Source organism: Pezoporus wallicus, unplaced genomic scaffold, assembly GCF_028554395.1.
Source record: "Pezoporus wallicus isolate ANWC-B61680 ecotype Strahan unplaced genomic scaffold, APGP_CSIRO_Pwel_v1 contig_9449, whole genome shotgun sequence".
NCBI lineage: Eukaryota > Metazoa > Chordata > Aves > Psittaciformes > Psittacidae > Pezoporus > Pezoporus wallicus.
The window spans coordinates 266284-280246 of NW_026641531.1; the positions used below are offsets into that span (position 1 = coordinate 266284).

The 13963-nt window shown below is 38.2% G+C and overlaps 1 protein-coding gene across 1 annotated transcript in view; it reads left to right on the forward strand.

Moving 5' to 3' along the window:
• The window catches only part of SCAPER (S-phase cyclin A associated protein in the ER), a 146934-nt gene that overhangs the window by 23301 nt on the left and 109670 nt on the right, over nt 1-13963 (forward strand). Inside the window, exons 6-10 of the mRNA XM_057424140.1 lie at nt 1596-1696; nt 2651-2767; nt 5708-5865; nt 12619-12881; nt 13330-13572. Coding sequence (XP_057280123.1) covers nt 1596-1696; nt 2651-2767; nt 5708-5865; nt 12619-12881; nt 13330-13572 — 882 coding nt within the window. The remainder of the gene's footprint in view (nt 1-1595; nt 1697-2650; nt 2768-5707; nt 5866-12618; nt 12882-13329; nt 13573-13963) is intronic.

Sequence of the window (13963 nt, forward strand, 5' to 3'; positions counted from 1 at the left end):
AGACAACTGTAGTTTGATCAGGGAACCAAGCTAAGAGTTTAATTGCTGTGCTTTGCTGTGAACAAATGGCAATAGGCAGTACTGCCTGAGTAAAGACTGCAGGATCCCAGTTTACCTTTGTTTTTTTTATTGCTTCTGCATCTAGTTGGACCTTTCTGTAATGATTGCACGTGTACATTTGACCAAACTGATACAGTCAGTAATTTCTGAAAGTTCAGGATATTTTTATCAGAAACAACTCTTTTAGTTTCCTACTGTTCAGCTCCTGGCATTCTGTGTATTAATTTTTCCTGATACAGTCTGAAGTCAGGTTAATTTTATATGTCTTTCCAAAACAGTTCATTTTGTTAGAGACCAACCCACAGTTTAGGAGAGTCTAACTACTTAATCAAGATTTTGCACTGTTTTGAATGAAACTCCAGCACACCCACATCATTTCTCATAGTATATGTTTAATCCTACCCAGGGAAGACAGGATGGGCCAGACTGCTCTTGAGATCCCTTCCAGTTGTGTTACTTTATGATAACATATAAATCTTTCAAGCCATGAATTGTGTTCATGACTACAACTTTCAGTGGTTATTCATGTAAAAATGCAGAAATACTTGGGCAACCCTGTATAGTTGAGAAGTAATTTTTAAAATGGTAGAAAATCGGTTGGTTTGTAATGATCAAGAAGTATAATCTGGGTATTGGAGTTGTAAGGTCTGAAAATGTTATTACTACATAAGTAAGAACATGAAGTTAGTGACTTGTTTCACTTGTTAAGGTGTGCTAATCAGAGAAGAGAATGTAAACTTTGCAGTTTCCCTTGGTTTCTTTCTCAGCAAGTTTATCTCAAACATGATGATTTTATAAACCAAGTGGAATGCTCTGATCTTTCTCTTTTTGCCTCTCAAAATACCACTCTTAGAGTCCTTTCGATCATAAAGTGCTTTATTAGTACAATAGTGCTGCTAATCTCACACAAAAGCAGAATGTCTGTCACTAACCTGTATGTCCACAAGCAGACATCAGGTGAAAATCATGCACACGTGGAAGTCCATAGGCACAGGGTACGCTTTGCTGAACTTCAGAGATGTAAAAACCATTTTTTTTCTAATGCAGGGATCCCAGGATTCCCTCCATCTGATGCAGTTGCCTTTGTGTTGCCTTGTGTATTCTTACATCACAAACAGGTTAATCGTGACAGTTTAGTCTCCTGCAGGTCTTTCAGGTTTTCCAGGCAGCTTTGCTTATTTGATGAATATGTCCAGTGTATTTTAAAAGAAAACAACTCGGACAAAAGCATTTCTGAAACTGTGATGCTTCAGAATTATCTTCTTGCCTAATTTTGCTCTTTTGTCCTTAGACATTGGTGCTTGCCCAGATGTTGGAAAACGTGCGAGTTTTTTGATAGGATAAATGTTTTAATGTTTGTTCACATAAAAATCTGAACTATTGGGGCGTTTTTGTTTTCAGGGGGTTTCTTTGGTTTTATCCTTTATGAGAACACTACAGACCAGTAAACTTCCTACTTCATTTTCAGTTCCTTTATTGAGGTGGAGGGATTGGGTTTTTTGAATACTCAGGTTTATGTAATGGTTGCTTTTCAGGAAGTCCTGATGATGCTTGATAACTATGTAAGGGATTTCAAAGCATTGATTGACTGGATACAGCTACAGGAGAAGTTAGAAAAAGCCGATGCTCAAAGCAGGTAATTTGATATCTATATTTTAATCCACATGCAAATACTGTCTCACAGTAAACTTTATTTTGTAGCAGAGATTCAGCAAATAGAACCAATTTTTGGGTTTGTCTGGGGTCTCAGGAAGATTTCATTTTGGACAGAATTTGTATGAGGACACAGAGGGGATGTTATCCTCCCTGGTAGTGTTAGCAGTGAACAACTGTGCTGGAAATGGTAAAGGGTTTGGAAGTACAGGATCAGAAAGGTAAAACTGATGATGTCCTTACATTTGTACCTAGTGCTCTGTTTGTGCCTTGGTGCCCAAGTTTTAGCTTTGAGATGTAAATGAGAAGTAGGGCTTTGCTGGTATAATTTGTGCCTATAGAAGATATGAGACCTATAGTACCTGTGGAGTGATAGACTCTAGTTCTTCCATTTTGCTTTGTCGAGTAGTGAGTTCAGGCACTCATCTCCTGGGTAGAGACAAAAAGTAGACCAAACATGACAGAATGGTTTTATTAGTCCATTATAGGTTGTTACAGTCCTGCTAGTAGTACTGGAACAAGTTTAAAAATACTTCATGGAAGTGCTTTTCTGAATCTCTCTTCACCAGCACTGGGTTCTGCAAGTTTGGGGTTGTTCTGAATTGCCAGTTATCATTTTCATGTGTCAGCTTCAGAAGCAGGAGTTGAAAATAAGAAAACTTCAATGAGCTGTATTCCTGCTTCCCTGTCTTCCACTTCGGACTGCATCTGTTTGGATAAAAACATTTTAAGTGATTTAACCTGTTCAGTTAACCTTTGCAAGTACCTATGTATCAGTAAATGTTATTGCTGGCAAAGCGTGGTACGTCAGCAGTATAACAGAAGTGGATGGTGATATATTTGCTCAGTTCTAAAGGTTTTGCTGTACTGGAGGTATTTGATAGAGGGATAGTTACTGCTAATTTTAGTTTGAAACTTTCCTTTCCTGAACTTGCAGACCTACTTCATTAGCCTGGGAAGTAAAGAAAATGTCTCCAGGACGCCATGTGATTCCAAGTCCATCAACAGACAGAATCAGCGTGACGTCAAATGCACGAAGAAGTTTAAATTTTGGGTATGAAACCAGTTCATGAATTTATTAAAGCTAAAATAAGGGTTCATTTGACGCAGAGGTCGTGAATACACATTTTCTATGGTAATCAATATTTTGGTTGCTGTTTATTAAATCATATATGCAATTATTTGCATTCATGAAAGAAAATCACAGGGCCTGTAAAAGAAAATCCTACCAATATTTACTTCATGACGTATTTAATTACTGGTCATTCCAAAGACCTGAAGTTAAAATGCAATTGGTGTGTTCTGTGTTGTCTGTTCAGTACTTATCCCACTGCAAAACAAAGGTCAAAATAGGTATAATTGGCATTTTAAAACTGGCCGCGTGTGCAACGCGGATGGCCAGCTGAGTGCGCAAAAGTAAATACAGGTCAAAAAGAGTGAATGTAAAGTGAGACTATCGGGACCCTGGTGACTAGCGAAACTGATGCTGGTTAAAACATAGTACATATTGTATACTGTAATAAAGTATTTTTTACTTGTGAAAATGTTTGAAAGCAGTTCAACACAGATGTGCATGAACACCAGTTTTGAGCAGCCCTCACTGTCTGGTGCCATTTCAGTTCTGGAGAGCGCATGCATGTTCGTTTTGCATCTTTCTCAGGGTGTGTATTTTAGTTCGCTCTGGTTTGTTGGAATCTCAACCACATACTACCCTGTTTCATTAGTAGCTACGATGTCCTCATCAAAGGTCTAATATTAGAACATCTGGTCAGTACCTCTAAGTATTGAGCTCTCTCCAATTTTGAATATAAAATATTTCTGCAAAAATACCACAGTGTGTTTGGTGGCAAAATTGGTCCAACAGTGGCAGTCTCCTTGTAGATGTATGTATTGATACATACCTGACAACGTTTGAGAGGTGGCTGCTTAAATGCATGATACTTGCCACAATGGAAATTTTTGACAGAATGCTAGGAATTATTAAGATAGGAATGGAGGACATAAGAGCAGGCAGTAGTGTATCATTGTAGAAGTTCATAGTGAATGACTTGTACTGTTGGTCATCTTCGTCTCTTCCCAAAAGCAGTTTAGAAAAAGTAGGAAAGGTGCAGAAACTGGAAATGGGAACAATCAGAAGCATCCACCAGTATTGATGCAAAGAGAACAGGATTTGGAGAAGAGTTAACAAGAAGGTTGTGATAAAATCACGTACAGAGAAAATGAGTAAGAAAATGTGGTCCATTATTTTCCATTAAAAGGAATTGGGAAGACTGATGCAGTGATCAGACACCAAGCTTAAAATGACAGAAGTGTTTTCCAAGACTTAGTATGCAGAATTTGTTATCATGCAATGCTTTGGATCCCAAAGGCATAAATGATTTCAGAGATCAGTATCACAAAGATTAAAGTCCATTTTTGATTATTAAACACACCTTTGTTATCACAACTTTTCAGTGTGAATTGCTGTAACCCGAGAGTGTGTCAAAGGAAATATTGTTCCGTACTGCACTTTCGGATAGTCTCTTTGCTCAGTTGTATGGAACTATCAGAGTATGGGGCTCGGCCTCTTTTGGTGGTTTCCTCACATGAAGTGATACTGCATCCCATAGGATCAAGGCGGATTATTAAAAACCAACCAACCAGCCATGTTTTTATAATTTATGGACTTATTCCTGATAGCTTATTTTTCTGATGACAGACTTGATAAAAATAGCAGTTAATGACAAATTGACATCTCACTGTACTTAAGTGCACAGTCTGGTTATGTGGGGTATTCCACACTTCTGTTTGAAACTTGCAAGATCTCTATTTTATCCTTGGTTTGCTTTAGCTAATGAGGCAGCTGGGTTTGGTGGACTGTTTTGATCAGTGTTGTAAAGCTTGGGAAAGAAATCAGTTGTATGATTGCAGATAAAGTTACTCTTGTTACGGAAGAGAATTCAACATTTCTTGGACATTGAGTCTTTCCTCAGTGTTACCATTTTCGAATCTGAAAAAGTTTGCTTGCATTCACTTTAATAAAACTGGGCAGGTTTTTGCTGTAGGGCAACTTCTTACAAAAAGCAAATTAATGGGATAAATCCTGCAGTTCTGTCCATCCAGAAGTTCACAGTTCAGGTGGTCGGTGTTATTTGGACCTTTCTGGAAGTTAATAGAACGTCCGTCGAGATTTACAGTTAATTTTTGCTGAGTAGGTGATAGAAAATAGATCCATCCATTTATTTTACCTTGGAACAGAGTATGTGCATGGATTTATGTGATCTGCATTTACAATTAAACCTGCACTTGTTTTGACTTCCTTTGTTAAACTCCCTGTAAAGTAATGGTTGCAACCTATTCTATCCAGCTTACTGATGAAATGAGGCAAGGCCCAGGAAGATGCAATAGAAGAGCTGTTACATTGGGCTGTACATACTGCATCTTTATTTCTGTGATTGTAAAATTCCCTATCAGAGGATGCTTTCTGTGGGAGCTCTGTGTCCTTCACTAGAGTGCTGAATGTTTCTTTAGTCATTAGACATTTTAAAGAGTTTAATCTGAGAATTTAGCTTCTTGTTAATTTTCATTGGTGACTGAGTAGAAGGAATCTCACCTGGAGTTTCTTCTCCTGGTGCAGCACTATTTTCTGTCTTTCCTGTGACTGGGAATATGTAACGGACTATCAAAATAGTTACCTAATAGAAATAAACCCCCCCCCACCACTTCAGCTGCTGATTCATTGTTTCTGTTTTACTTTTTTCATGTGTTGAATTTATAGGGATTTTGCTGAGGCTTTAATATTCAAGAACTACTTTTAAAACTGGAAAGGGAAAAGGAGACAGGCTTTGTGAAGAATTGCTATATCTTGTTTTAAAATAGGTTCCAGTCTTTGGAAGTAGCTCTCAGGTTGCCTCATTGAACACCAAGGTTAGGGAGAGAGTGTCCTGACAAAGTTTTCTAACAAGCCATACTGTTCTTTGATTAGCCACTAAAAAGAGCTCTGACTTTCATTTAGGAACCCTGCAGTGACCATTTCTGCCACCCGCCTGGCTCCTGGTGTAAGTTGGGCTGATAAGGTAAAAGCCAATCATGGAACTAAAGTTGCCAGTCCTGAGCTAACAACAGCACAAACCTGTGTGCCACCTCCAGCGCAGAAGTCATCGCGGAAAAATGGCAAGTCCCTTTAAGTGGCTTATGTTATTTTTGCCAGCAGCATGGTGTAAAGTCAGTTTTGGGTGTGATAACCTATTTTCAAACCAAAAGTAAGTCTAATTTTGCAAAATAAACTGTTTAAATAAAGTATTGAGATAATAGATGAATGCAACCTTACATTGTAGTAGATATGATTGAGACGAGTTGTGTTTTCATGTGCAGGGAACATTCCACCGTATTTCCACTAACTAGGATTTGATCTGTTAAAATACCAGTGCATAACACCCGAGAAATGGAAGGTTGTTGGTCACAAACTGACAATCTCACTGGCTACAATTTGGATGGTTTAACAATATAAAGAATCATACGTTCCCAGGACTCTAAAAGAGCTCAAGATAGTTTTATGTGCCCAGGGAGACAGGGTTATTAGAAGTGTGCTGAAGTAACAGCTGATACTTTTTTCTTTGAAGGCAAGAGTTACCACACTCACTTACAAATTGGTTCTCTAAGGATTCTCCTCAGAGAATGCCTGATGCAGGGTCTTTTGTTCTGGAAGTGATTTATTTATTTGTAGACATAAAAACTTTACCATTTGCTTTATAGTTTTCTTTGCTCACACTGGAAGCCTAAGGTTGTCTTCAGAGAAGCATTTCTTCCATTTATTTTTTTCATGTGTGGTCCCAGATAACTTTCTGCAAAAGCAGCAGGCAGGATGGAGAACTGGCTGTTCTGAGAGGAATTAAAAAGGAATGTACATAATTTAGGGTTTTTTTTTTTTTGAAGAAAAATTACTGGGAGAGCATGGATTAACTTTAGATAGTTGTACATTCAACCTAGCAGTAGTAGAAGAGATGTATAGTGGTTTGCAGACTTGTATATTCTGAAACTAATATATACCTTGTCCAAATGCCTTGCAGTTTAATACGAGTTCAGTAGCATGTGGATTGTTATGGTTAGCAAAGAACAATCAAAACCATACTCTGAAAACAGTTGTTTGAATGGGAATTGATTGCTGCTGTTTTCCTGAGGGAATATCTTGCTGTATATAGTTGCAGTGAGCCGGTTGGGGAACAGTAGCAGTTTGCCTGAGTTTTCAACACTGTAACAGAAGGTGTAATTCCACTTCTAAGTTTTGCCAGTCTTTGAAGCTATTCATAATGAAACCCTTGTCTGTTGATTACCACTCATATTGATAAGTGACAGGCTCCAGGCTGTTGTTAAAATCTTTTATTAGGGGTTCCTGTGTGTATGGAAAATTTCATTAGCTACGCAGGGAATAAAACTGGTCTGCCTTTCCATATGGATAACTTATTTTTCTAAGAGACTAAAAGGAAAACAAAAAATCTTACCTTAATCCTTTTAGACATTTAAAGGGCTGAAGAATCAGTGCTGTGCTGTGTTTTATTGCCCGTTACCTGCAGCTGATGAGCTTCAAAGAGAGTGTCCTGTAATATTGGCCTGTCAGTGTTCAGTAATTTTCAAAATCAAATGTACTATACAATTCAGACTTGAAACATTTCATTTGAAGAAATAACAGTCATTCCTTCTAGAGGCTTTGTTTGTTCTTAACAGTCCCTTATCTCTGATGTTCAACTGACTGGAGAATTTCAGTGATTTTTCTCATGGCTGAATAGTAATGTGTTGAACAGACCAGATTCTCTTTAGGAGCATGCTGGTCTTTGCATGGAGGCTGCAATCACTTTGGTAAAATCAAATTGACATCGCTGATTGGGACACAAGAGAATCTGTGGAATTTACATAGAGGGAGTCAGTCACAGAGGCTCTTCACATGCATTATTGAAGCAGATATGAGGCTTGTGTATCATACGCTGTGCCTGTTCCCCAGCTAATGCACTCCAAGCTGCTAGGTACATTCAGGCATTGTAAGTGGGAGGACTCCTCCTGCCAGCCTGTAATGCTCTCTTGGCCACCCTGAAGCCCAGCTGGGGCTTGCAGTCGCAAGATTCCCCTAAAACACATGTTCTCCAGTGATTTCCAGCAGTGTTATCGCTAGGTCTCAGAATGGTTTTGTGAAGTGGACCAGTGGTGTGATACTGTATATGTTTCATGGTTGATGGGATTTCCACGTTTAACTAAATGAGTCCTCAGGGAGACAGAAGATTTTTTTTTCCTGGATGCACAATTAAATTAGTTTAAATCATCTTACCCCATTTCCATCATTAAACTCTACCGTTGAATAGAAATATGATTTTGTCTTTCATGCCTGAGTGCTTTCTACAACATGAAACCCAGTTCAGTCTTACTGACAGACTAGTTTGTAGCAAGAGAAGAGTTTAGAAACAGTAGTACACACAGGCAACAGTAGCCATTAAAAGTAGTCAGACAATTAACATCTCTAATTAAAGTCTTGTCTATTATCTCACCATCTCTTGTTACAGTTTGTAAATTTACCTCTTCTTGCACCACTACACTTTGTCTGGGTTTTTCTTTATTTTCCTCTTCTGGTTTTCATGTCTTCAGCCCTCTAACTGTTTTAGCCGAGTTCATGTTTCTAGATTGGCTTCCAGATTCTCAAGCGATCGTGGGTTTCCAAAGTGCCTCCGAGATACAGTAATAGTACTTTAGATATGGAAAAATAATAAATGGGGCTGAAGTTCAGTAATGAGTGGGGAGGGTCAGGTAGATTTTGAGAGTGCATTACTTGCAAGTAAAGTTTTGAGAAGGGGCATGCATCTCCTGCCATAGAACTTTTGAGAGTTTTGCACGTTCTTGCCTGGCTTTGTTTTCTTGATGTTGCATATTGATGCAGTTGTGAGGCTGCTTGGCCAGTTCTTCCACATGGAGTAACTTTGAAAGAACAAGGCCCTGGTGGCTGTGAGGGCCTCTAGGTAACAGATGGCTTGTCACTTCCATGTAATACAAGAGCAAGCAGGGACAGGGAGCTTCAGATGAAACTAGAGAATGATCAAGGTACTCAAATGAATTATTCATTAGCAAAACTCTGGGAGTAATCAAACCCAGCATGCGATACTTAGCATGTGGAGGTCGCTATTGGGCTGTATGAAAAGAATTCCAGACTTAGGGAAAAAAGTGAAGGAAGGAAGGAACTATGGTGCCCTACTGAGTATTAACTTTGCTTTAGATTAGGTATGTTCTAATGCTAATAAATGTATTAGCTATGCAAACATTTTGTTAAAAAAGTGCCTTGAAATTGCTTAATATGAAACTGATAAGTGAATTAAAATGGACAAGTAGCTTCTTGTGCAGTTGTCAGATGGCATCAAACTGTTAAACTGCGTCCAAATAGTTCCAACAGTCTGAATGCTTGCTTTCATTAAAACCTGGATTGTATTTAAAGAATGCACTGAACAATAGTCTTTCAAACACAAGTTCTTCTGTGCTGTTAAAATAATTGGATGAGTCTTGAATCAGTAATAATTCTGAATCTGACAGTGAACAAATGCAAATTAAAAACTGAACATGTATGGCTTTTACTAAAAAATCCATTCTTACCATAATAGGTGTGATTATGGCTCTTCTGAGCTCTGAATAATTTTATTCTCATGAATTCTGTCATTTTAGACTACTAAAAACCCAAGGAATCAACAGGCAAGCCAGGTGAAAATTGTTTGTTTGAGGTTTGGTTTTTTGTTTTGGTAGGATTAAATAAGTAGATTTTAGTAATATATATTGGAAGACTTTAGTGCAGTTATTAGTAAGGTATAAGTAAGACGAATATATCATTATCTAGATGTTAGTAAAATTATCTTTAAGTAATAGATACCACTAAAGATATCTTTTCTAACGTAGGAAAGATGCCTTCTGTAAGAGCTGACTTTGATTTTCAGAACAAGCAGAAGTGAAATCCTGCAACAGTCTTGTTTAAGAAGCAAAAGGAATCGCCATCCCCAAGTCTGCTGCAGTAAAGCAGGGGCAGGGTTTCGGTTGAGTTCAGCAGCCTTCTGGATAGTCTCTTCATTGTCTGTATATTACGTGCCAGGGACATTTCTTGGCCAAATTTTATCGTAAGCTATATACAGCAAAACCTTTGTGGTCCTACTGATGAGGAAAGTCAGTGGGGTAGGAGCAGCTGTGATATACAAGGGGCCTAAGCAGTCCTTGTCCCATGTGATGCGGGGCTGTGACTTACACAGGCTGTGTGCCTGGGGCTCTCTGCAGTAAATCTGTTTGTGATTCTTGCAGAATTAAAACCCTGTTCCCTGGGGTGTTGTTGAAGATAAAATTGTCTCTGAGAGGGTAATGGCATGTTCTGATCACTTGGTCCGGTAGGTAACAGTATTTTTTCCTCATAAAGAGGAAGGAATGAAAATAAAGCCACTGTGCTTACAGGGATCAAATGGGGCAAGTCTGTGGTAAAGCAAAAAATACAATCTGTATCTTTTTGATTTCCTTTCCCCTCTCATCAGTGGTACATACTGGAGCATGTGCAAGTACGTGGAGCACGAATGAACACAAAAAGGCTTTTTGCAGAGGTGTGCTCTCTCTGGTTGCTCTCAGTCAGCTGAAGAGATCAGCTTTAGTCAGTCACACAAAGATCTGGAATTTTGTTTACTTTAATATACACAGTGAATTTTCAAGCAGTTTCAACAATAAAGTACCATATGGGATTACATTTTGCATCTGTTCTCCTATCGCTGTTCAGCTTTGTGAGCAGTTACATAGTTATGTCAAAACTATTGCACAAGCTGCTCAGTTCAGATTAATTTCAGGACAGTCCTGTTAACTTCACTGGTTACTCACGATTTACAGCAGCCACTGGTGTAGGCTGCTGAGATGTTCAAAGAACCCAGTACATAAATGGGCTCTTAATGTTTGTAAAATGCTAGATACCAAGGTTGGCAAAGTATGAAATCAGTGACATTAGTTCTGATTTAGGCTAATTTCCAGTTTCCTGGTTACTGCTGATGTTGTACTAAAGGTACTGCAGTAGGTACAACAGTTTCTTCTTTGGCCTAAAATAATTTTTGTTGGCAGTCCTCTGACTGTGCCCCTGCAGTGCTTTGTAGTTTACAAGGTGTATTGCACTTGTAGTGGGTACCAGAATTTCTCTACGCTTGCCTTAAGTTGCCAGAAATGCTCTGGAGGGAAATGTAAAAAGACTTGAGCATTTTTAGCCATGAAAATTAATATTAAGACAAGTCCTTTTTATGTCCTGTAACTTGCTTTAAATTAAACATATGTGCTCTGAGAGGAAGAAGAAAGTATTTTGTTATCTCATGTCCCTTTGGGTGTGTTTACCTGCATTGAGATGTTATTGGCAATGCATAAGAATGGGTCACTTCTTCCATCATGTGTCCCCACTGAAATCAGGTGGTATTTTAGAGAGCATAACACTTACATGTTCTACTTTTGAAACCATTTCATATTTTGCTTTTAAAGATCGGATCTCTAGAAGTGCAAGTTTTAAGCCTGTTTTAAGTTGTTAATGCGTAATTCGTTATAATATACAAATCACTCAGTTTTCTCACCACCCTTGGGTGTTTCAGATGACATTGACATTTTTTGACAGTCAAGTAGACTCTCATTTATTCCTATTCATGTTCATGTTTAACTTTAATGTCATCTTTATGTTAAGCTTTAATTTCTGAGCTCTGATCTTTATGCCTGATCTACAGAACCATCTTTGTCCGTAAAAGCTTTAAAGCCAGCCAGAGAATGAATTCCGTTATACAAGTTCTGTTCCATTCCAGACTTTTATCCTCTATAAAGCAGCCAATTTAGTGTTGAGGGGTTTTTAATTATTTTTACCTGGAGGAGTAGAGGATCTCCCGTATCATTGTCTTCTTTTTTATGTGAAAGGTCCTCAGAATAGCTTAAACTGAAAGTTTATTGGAAAGTGTCATGTGTAGTTAGTTCTTGAGCTTCTTGCAACAGTTTTGTTCAGCAAATAGAGACACGTGAGCTTGCAGTCATGTACACTTGGGAGCTGTACCATCAGGTCTTAAAAGAATCAGTTGTTTCAAGATGTCTGGGAAATGATGTGCTGCTCTTAATTACTGGCCACAAAATACTGTCTATGGAGAAGGAAGTTCACCTTGATATTCTAGAAATCTGATCAAGCTTAGGACATGGTACTTTAGGCAGACAAATATAACTTAGAAGGCCTTTCAAGTATATTCCAAGATTATATATCAGAAATGTTGATCAGCAAGTTGTATTTAACAGCTATTTAGTCATCAAAGTAAATTGAAGAAAACTACTTTTCTATTTTCTCCTTCAGTTTGCAGTTCCACTATAGCACTATTTTGCTGTTTACTTTCTGAAAGCTGACGCTGGTTAATGCATTTTTTATTATCAGAATGAAACAAATGGGAAAAGTAAATTTCTGGAAGAATAGTAAGCCATGTTCTGGGCAATACTTTGCACTTAAGATATGCAGTTATATCTGTACTTGCAGACATTTACGCTTCCATAAAAGACCTGTAATGTTGGTGTTGCTACAGAGATGAACAAGAGTGTGCTTGCTTTGGTGTGCTTCACCATCTTGTGGAATAGGCATGAAAAGCTGAAGTACATGCTGCCATTTGCACATGGTTTTGTGTCCGAGTAGCTCAGCTTCTGGAGGTAACAGAACTGGTCCTATGAATAGAGTTGCTCAGTGTTTGTGAAACTGGTAACAATCTTTGAAGTAAAAATCTTTGCTAAAGAATATTCCATTGATTTTTTTTTTTTAATTGATTTTTAATGAGAACATTTTTATCCCACAACTTGTGTAATACTGTAATAAAATACTTGTTTACAATACTTTTAAATCTCCCTCTCTTAGAATGAAATGTTTTGTTTTCTCTGTAGATCGAAAGGATGCGGAGGGCTGGGAAACAGTTCAGCGTGGAAGGCCTATTCGATCCCGATCCACAGCTTTGGCTACGAAAGCTCCTGTAGCTGCAGAATCACCAAAGTCCAAAGGTGACAGTGACAAGGAAAATGTCATTTCACCACTGGCAGAGAGTAAGTGTGGGAGTTCTCTCACTGACAGCCGTGCATCCGAAAGCACAGAGCATATACAGAAGGATCCTTTACATCAGTCTGAAGGTCCCCTTACTGAAAGGACACAGGTCAGTTCAATTTTGAGCTGTTTGCTAAGCTCAAATACTGCAACTTTTTCTTTAGAGCATTTTCTAAAGATAATGTTCTTTAGAGCTTTTATTCATTAACCAGATTGGAAAAGGATTTAAATGTAATGGCTGTTTCACGTTTATGAAAACACATAAAGCTGTTGGCACAAGTAGGCAAGTTAATAATCAGGAGGTGACCCATATGGTTTAGAATACTGTGGACAGCTTTTCCATGTTTTTCAGAAAGTCAGCATTAGGCACATCTCATACATAGATTTCCAGTAGAAAGATCCAGCTTTTGCAAGGCTATAAGCAACTGCAGTATACATGGGGTAACTTGGATCACTTGTAAGGTTGCCAGATATTTTGGTGAAATCCTTTTGACTTCAGTGACTTGAAGAATCATTATGTTACATTGAGGTAATCTTGCAAATGCCTCTTGTTTTAGTTCACAGCACGCACCTCAGAAGACAGTGGGAGCACTGGCACACCACTGCAGGAAGATTCCTTACAAGGAGTTTCTGAGATGCCTCCAGTTGTCACAAATACTGACTGTACTTCAGAAACCCAGCAGAGAAACGAAGCTTCCTCCGTGACCACTGATACTGTAGACTGGCATCAAGCAGAAAAAGATAAATCTGAAACTGAAATGGATCCCTCAGATATTTCAAATGTGAGTGCTGCCAGATTGGTAAGAAATCTTGTAAGATCTCTGAATAAATAATAACTGTAAGCCTTCATTTTCTCATGCTGTGTTGCACAGTGTTTACCTGTGCTACCCTGCTGTAGACATTGTAAAAAGTCTGCAGGGTACTTGCTATAGAAAAAATAACTTGCTGCTCAAATACTTTTCGTGGTAGGATTTAATGCCAGTAAAGTTCCTGAGCTTAAACAGGAAAGATGTAAATGCGTTATTTGTAATGAAGAGATCTGTGCTCTCATTACTTTTTTTTACATGTAATTTGCCTAATTCTTAATTTCCTTGCGCTGTCCATCATTTTAAGTCAGACTCATTAAATCCTTATTCTGGTTTTGCTAATTATTCAAACTGGAAACACATGGGATATCAAAATCCTTTTAGA